The sequence below is a fragment of the Temnothorax curvispinosus genome, unplaced genomic scaffold (genome assembly GCF_003070985.1).
Source record: "Temnothorax curvispinosus isolate PA1 unplaced genomic scaffold, ASM307098v1 QBEX01007734.1, whole genome shotgun sequence".
Taxonomy (NCBI): domain Eukaryota; kingdom Metazoa; phylum Arthropoda; class Insecta; order Hymenoptera; family Formicidae; genus Temnothorax; species Temnothorax curvispinosus.
This window is the reverse complement of record NW_020217514.1, coordinates 80,633-87,785: the sequence shown is the minus strand read 5'-3', so window position 1 is coordinate 87,785 and position 7,153 is coordinate 80,633. Positions and strand designations below refer to the sequence as shown.

General features: G+C 33.9%; 1 protein-coding gene across 8 annotated transcripts; it reads right to left on the bottom strand.

Moving 5' to 3' along the window:
* Positions 1 to 447: 447 nt before the first annotated feature.
* Positions 448 to 6,951, bottom strand: LOC112457336 (dipeptidase 1-like). 8 transcript variants are annotated; one of them, XM_025020325.1, is made up of 12 exons: positions 6,686 to 6,715; positions 5,796 to 5,845; positions 4,298 to 4,460; positions 3,727 to 3,889; positions 3,120 to 3,403; positions 2,508 to 2,565; positions 1,923 to 2,099; positions 1,757 to 1,847; positions 1,170 to 1,245; positions 928 to 1,078; positions 744 to 859; positions 448 to 633 (listed from the first exon to the last, which is right to left on the bottom strand). In XM_025020325.1, exons 3-12 carry the CDS (start codon positions 4,420 to 4,422, stop codon positions 534 to 536), a joined length of 1,341 nt encoding a protein of 446 aa, XP_024876093.1. In that variant the 5' UTR covers positions 4,423 to 4,460; positions 5,796 to 5,845; positions 6,686 to 6,715; the 3' UTR covers positions 448 to 533. The 8 variants fall into 8 exon arrangements, with proteins under 8 accessions (XP_024876093.1, XP_024876085.1, XP_024876086.1 ...); XM_025020317.1 differs by lacking the exon at positions 6,686 to 6,715 and adding an exon at positions 6,514 to 6,599 and having other exon boundaries at positions 5,796 to 5,854; XM_025020318.1 differs by lacking the exon at positions 6,686 to 6,715 and adding an exon at positions 6,514 to 6,599 and having other exon boundaries at positions 5,796 to 5,848.
* Between the last annotated feature and the right edge of the window lie 202 nt (positions 6,952 to 7,153).

Sequence of the window (7,153 nt, the reverse complement as noted above, 5' to 3'; positions counted from 1 at the left end):
AGACATTTTTTATGAAGCATTGATATTGTTTGAATAAAACAATAGTATCATTAAAGCGACAGAGAATGTCTTTCGTTTTAAACAATTTTTTTATTTAAGACAAAGATATATATTCTTTTAAAAATCAAACATACGTAATCATTAATCGGAACATTAGTTTGTTTAGACCATTCCAATAATCAAATTTGTTTGGATGCAATAAAATTTATTAAATCCAAAGAATCCTTTTTCTCTGAATATTATATTAAAAAAATTATTTACCTATCGTTTGTGTAATATCGCGATCATCTTAATTGTAATCACCTTAGCAAAGATATTTTTAGAAATCTTCCAAAATTAGTACGTTATCTTTATACTCTGCTAAATATTTTATAATATTTTTTATTTATATTGGAATCGAGATCGACTGAAGGAGACTAAAGGGTATTGCCATAATATTATCCAATATTTTTATACTTTGCCTTTTAATGTTAATTATTTGTTAATAAAGTATCACATATCACATGTTTTTTTTTTACATAATCTCTGCTGTTTTAACAACCGTCCACCTCGAGTCTTTTGTACACCGATCTAGTTTTAATAGTATTTAAGTTAACAGATTGTTCAATATCTGTTGCATTTACATTGTCCCATCTAAAACAACAATAAAAAAACTTTGAATATAGAATATTATAAAAAAAGCTGTCACATTTTCCGGGACAAATTAAATTAACAAAATAACGTTTATGCAAAACAGCACTTACTCGATTGCACTTTGGCATGAGCCTGGAGTGAGCCCTTCTCTTTTTTGCGCGATATATAATTCTTTTCCTGTTATAACATCTTCTCGAGGCGATTCAGACGACAACAAAACCCGCACCTTTTATAAAAACATAATTAAAAGATGTGTCATCTGACTTGTATATTTTTTATAATCTTTGTACCTACCGTTTCCACAGCTTGGAAAACTCGAATAAGATTTCTTCCCGCCAATTTTTCTAAATCCTCCTTAGTCCACGTTGGCTCTCCCTCTCGACTCTCATACAAACGGTCGAATAGATCGGGATACTTTGAGACATCTTCCAATCCCACCGGCATTCTAGTTAATTTCATCAAATATATTTCGCCCGCATTTATTTATTGGCTCATCATGTACTAATCGCGTTTTTAGAGCTGATGTGATTACTTACGAGTTTACACCGTCGTAATCTCCACCGATACCCACATAGTCCGTCCCGATAAGATTTCGAATGTAATTTATATGTCCTGAAAATGTATCAATCTATAATTAATCAATGCTGATACCGAATAGAAGATTAATAATGTGTTAAACACGTATTTTGATTGACTAGATATATTAAAGATTGATCAACGAGATAATCAAAATTTGAAAATTGCAATAGATCATATTCATACGTATATCATTTCGTTGTATATACACTGAGAAAAAAAGTTGTTAATGTTAACTTAATTAAATATTTTCAGCTGATAATTTTTTTAATTAAAATATTTATGTATTTAAATTAAATACGACATATTAAATCTAACATGACGTAATTTGACTCAAATACTTAAATATTTCAATTAAAAGAATAATAATCAATCGAAAATATTTAGTCAAGTTAATAACTTTTTTTCTCAGTGTGCTTTGTTATCATTTTTTAACTTTAGAGATTGCCATGCGAAAAATTTACAAGAGCAATCTTCAGCTTTTTAATTTTACGATTGTTATATAAATTATAAATCATATGCTGCGCTCCCCGATTAAAGACAGTACTTATGACATCCTCCAACGTTGCGTTCCTCGAAGAGTTGCAGTTCACGAACTCGCTGTAGAAGTTCACCATAACGATACCGTTGTTCTTTTTCTGAAAGAAAGAATGCTCTTGTAATTTACGCGGTCCTTCCGGGGAACATTTTTGCGAAATGTCGACGACACTCACGACCAAATGTAGGACATCGTCGGGGACGTTTCTGTAGTGGTTGCATACGCTGAAAGCGGACGAATGCGAGAATATAACGGGAGCCCTCGTTACCGCGAGCACTTCTCGCATGACGTTGTGAGAGACGTGAGACAGATCAATTAGCATCCCAATTCGATTCATCTCGTGAACCACCGTCTATAATTCATAAAATACCATTGTTACTTACATTGAAGTTTTCAATAATTGAGCTATTCACAGTTTGATACGATACGTGAATAATAAGTGATAAAAGTTATACAGCTATCGAAAGTTAACATAAGTAGCGATCGTGCGTTTATTCTATTTTTATTTAATCAATTATTGACATTTTCGCCTAATCGGTTTTAATGTATCTCATCGATCTTGACGATGCGCGATGTGTCCACGTTTCGTGATTACTGTGAGTGCCGATAAATTCGTATCAATAAATCGTTACCATCTCAATTATCAAGATATGCTATACATACTAATAATAATTTAAGATTTTTCATTATTTGATGATATAAAATGAGAACTAATGCGTTACATCAAACTTAAAACAACAGAAACTGCAAGAATTCTCACCTGCCCGAATTCCGTCAGATTGTATACATATCCATCATTCACAGGCGATGCATCGGCCCTGTCAAGATGAAGATACACTATTAAAATTGTAGGGTCAAATTATACTCAATTTGAATCATTTTTAACCATTTCTATATAGGTCGCTATTATTCCTACTAAATATGTCGTTAATTTAACTAAATGAAGTTAAAATAATACTGTTTTGTGTTAAAATAATATTTTTCGACACATGGTGGTTAAAATAATAGTTAAAAATAACAAAATGTTATTTAACGTAAGGCATTGATTTAAATTTCATTCTTTAATATTTAACGGTGTAAAACTCATAGTAAAAAATTAAAGTTTAATCTTATTAATCTTATTTAGGATAACCGAGAAATAAAATGTTTCTGACGCAAAAACGCTTCTATCTCACTATCGGTTATCTGAAGAGAGATAAAGAAAATTGGAAAGTTTGCGTGTGGAACAGGACCGAAAGTCGCACTTTCGCATCATGCAATTTGCATCTTCAGGAATGCGCGCCTAAATAGCATAGGGCATTAATGCATTTAATTGTGATAAACGAAAGGATTCTGTGCGTTTGTATATGCACGTCGTACCCGTGCGACGTACCACGGTGTGTTGCAGTTGTGGGTCATGGTCAGATAACGAACCCCGAGGTCGTAGTAGAGCCTCAAAACCGCCAGGCTCGAATCGAGAGAGTGACCACCCTCGACGCCTATCATGGACGCTATTTTGCCGCTCCTCCACGTGGTCTCGATGTCCCCCGCGGCGGTGACCAATTGCAGGTTGTTCGGATATCGCTGAATGAATCGCCGAATCGCATCGATCTGTCGTAACGTCAGCTGTAGCGAATCCTTGTATTGCGATGCGCACGATACGTACGCCACCCAGAACTGAAAAATCGCGTGATTCGCACGTTATCGCGTAAACAACAGGTAAGATTATCCTCCTTGGCAGGGAATCCCGCGATAGGGACTTCTTCGCGGGGGGAGTTGAGATAATGATCATCTTGCGGGTACGCAGCGAGAAATGAAGTGGCGGACAACGACACGAGAAAGAGATGGTGGTAAAAGGAAAATTTCTTGCAGCGAAGAAAAGCTCGAGATAAAAAATGGCTAATCTATTAATTGCGGAGCAAATAGGTTGCGCGGTTCTTAGATAATTAATCTCGTATGACGGTCTCATGCGGGGTCTCGTGACCGAGCTCGTGACTCACCTGTCCACCCACTTTTCCCTCAATCAAACGAGGCAGATCGGTAAAGCACGAGGAACAAGCGGTTTTTCCCCAGACGTCGTCGTTACTTAGATTGCTCTCGAAACGAAAGTCCGATAAGCGATTGTTCAAAATCTTATAAAAATTGTACGGTAAATCGTTGTGGCTGCAAATATAATAAAATGTACATAAATTAACTGATCGAAAGAAAAAGAAGAGAGACAAGATGCAGATGAGACAAGAACACCTGTTACATGATAATATTAATCGCATTTTATATGAAAAATTATCGGAAATAATTATTTTTAGATGTTGACGTAATATTTAATTAAGTCAAGGAATAAAGATGTATAAAGAAAATCATGAATGTGAAAAAAATATTAACGCGTAGAAGAATGAGCTTTTGAGTGTCAACTTTAATTCATGGCCATTGATCTCCGATTGACGTAATTCTCACTGTGAGTTCCGGAATTACCAACATCACTATGTCGAATGATATCGATTGAATAATGATACGTCAAAGTCACTTGTGTTTTCTTATCGGCACGCCTCTACGATTATACTATTAAATTACCCATCGATAAGAGGCGCCGAGTCGAGAGCATCTCGCCCTTTAAAGGTGTTTATGCTTAGCCCCACGGATAATCCGATCACAAGCAGAAGAACTGACAGGCAAACGGCGACGTTAATGTACACCATTTTTCCCGTGCAATATTTATAAATGTTGCGACGAAAATCTAAAAAGCGACGAGAAAGTTAGAACCCCGATTTAACAGTAGTAACAGTAACGAAGTAATAGTAACGAAGACTGAGCAGCATTACTCAAATATATAGTTGATGTAAATAAAATAGAAAATAAAATATAAAAATATCAGTTTTAACAATGTGTATTATTTACGTAAAAGGCACGTAAGACGAAAAATAAGTAATATTTACATAAACAAAATACGCGCCTCATTATCGTAAATTAAAATCTCTGAAATTTTTTATTATCTGTATTTATTGATAAATTACTGAAATACAAAGGAAACGGAATTTTTTCAAAGATATGCGCTCAGACACGTTTCAATAACGTTTATCTTTAGTCGTAATTCTTCGTGGAGTATTCACTCGACGAGTGAATGACAAACGCTTTTAACTCGTTTAGAGCACTTATGTTAGATTAAGTGTTAGTTATTGATGCTATTGATAATACATGAAAGCACAGCGCGGTCGTCGTTTGAAACATGCTCTCGTAATATGATGCTTGATAATTGCTTATATAACAAAATAACACAATATAAATCCGAAAAGTGTATAGATATAATTTAATTTGTTAGATAATGTTAAGAATTTTGAGATGGATTTATGTATGGATTTATCAGGATTTATATATGTATATTTCCTTAAAAATCTCTATACATAAGATATGTACAATTTTAAAATTACCAAAAAGTAACAATATAAGATCAAAAATTCAAAGTATTAACGACGTTACTTCCTATTGTTATTAAATTAGATTTTTAATTATTACAATCAAATATTTTCTTGTTGACTTATAAATGTAATAAAGTTTGTAAAAAATGAGAATACATAACCGAAGAGTGAAGAATCATTGTCGATATAAGTAACACCGGAAATATATATCAAAGAAAAACCATTAGGCATCGTAACGGAAATATTTATCACTGATAATAATTATTTGAAATCTCATGCAAGCACGTGCCGTGATCTTTGATAAGCCTGATAGGCGAGAAAAAAATTACGGCGATTACTTAGTAATATCAGTGATATATATTTATCGCGATACAGCTTGTTATAATTATTGTTTGTCATCTATTTCTTTCTTTTTCTAATTCGGTTATTTCTTTTTTCTCCAATCTGAAGAGAATAACTTTTTGAAGATTGCTAATTAAACAGTCAAATTTGATTTTTATCAATAACACAATATCATTAATAAAGTCAAACAGCCCAAAATCGTAAGAAACTAGATTGATTTTTATTATTATATGCACAATTTGTGATTATATAAATTTAAGCTTATCTACTACACTCTACAGCAAAAAACTTATAATATAAGGAAACAAATTTACCAGTATTTCTGTTGTTATCACGTTGTCCAACTGGAGAGACAAATCGAAGCCTGCTAAGACTTTATATATACATTTGTATACATATATACATATCATATTGGTACTCATTGCGATTAGATTACCAATCGTAATTAAACGTATCGGGACAAACGTCTCCTTAATTAAATGCATTTATTTGAAAGGTAACGTAATGAAGTCCATTCGCTCCAATCGCGTAAAAAGCTAATCGTCCGAATTAATCGAAATTCGGATACATCGACTCGACAGTAAGAAGCGAGATAAGAAAATTTACAAATACCGACGTATCAGTTGTATCGTCAGTTTGTCGCACTGCAGCATCAGAAATTTTTATTTGCGCGTTTTCACTTTTTTCACTTCAATAAGAGTGCAGAATCGCATAATAAATGCATTAATTAACAAGTCAAATTCGAAGCGGCGCGGCATCGCTGACGAAGCGAGAGCTGCGAAGTTAAGCATTTCTTTTAATATCAAAGATTATGTATTGTATACATACGATTACGTTATTATAATTCCCTTTATTACATCAAGATAAAATCGATAAGCTACAATGACGCGGCGAATTTTTAATGATGAAAAATCCGCCTCTCAATAATCTTTAGCTATCGTTATCGCGCGTTCCAAATTTTTTATATCTGTCAAAATACGTTTATCGGACACTATGGATCAATGTGATAAGTACTAAATTTACTAGATTCACCCATGGCGAACGTAGCGAAGAATTCCCCCGACGGTGATGAGATCAAGATGTGTACTGTTGCGAGACAGCATCGCCTTGAAACGCGTTTAACGCGTGTTTCTACCCATTATACATACATATCTACGTGATGGAGCGATGGTACATAATACATTAGCTCATAATAGGTGTATACCTGCTGCGTTTGATGTCTCGCTCTAAGAGCGATAAAGCTCAGTTGCGTTTGCCGCTGCAGCTACAGCAACACGACGAAATCTATCTCTCTCTTCTTCCGTCTCTATTTGTCTTACTGTAATCCCTCGGTACACGCTACAATTTGATATCAATGATGAAACACAAAAATTTTCTAATTATGTAACGCGCACAGAGAATAAATGCGCTGCTTTCGCGTTTTTATCGACCGCCTACGTTTCTCAACGTATGACGTCTAGCTGATGCAGCCGTCCACTGAATCTTTCTCCTATCGGTCAGTCTAGATAAAATGTTATCTTTTATACTTTTTCAATTTTGAAGATACAAAATAACGCATCATGGAAATGTTATAATTAGCATATAAGATATACGTTTCTTATATCTCCAATATCAAAGATTGAATTTATATGGAGCTGTTATTAATTTCTATTTTTATTTTTCATGCAATTTA

Excerpts from the sequence above, each read along its gene's own strand:
- LOC112457336 (XM_025020317.1), bottom strand. The coding sequence starts at position 6,584 with ATGCTGTCTCGCAACAGTACACATCTTGATCTCATCACCGTCGGGGGA. Across the intron at positions 3,890-4,297 it reads TCGGCGCCTCTTATCGATGG|CCACAACGATTTACCGTACA; the intron begins GTAATTTAATAG and ends TTATATTTGCAG. Across the intron at positions 1,079-1,169 it reads GATTACGACGGTGTAAACTC|AATGCCGGTGGGATTGGAAG; the intron begins GTAAGTAATCAC and ends GAAATTAACTAG.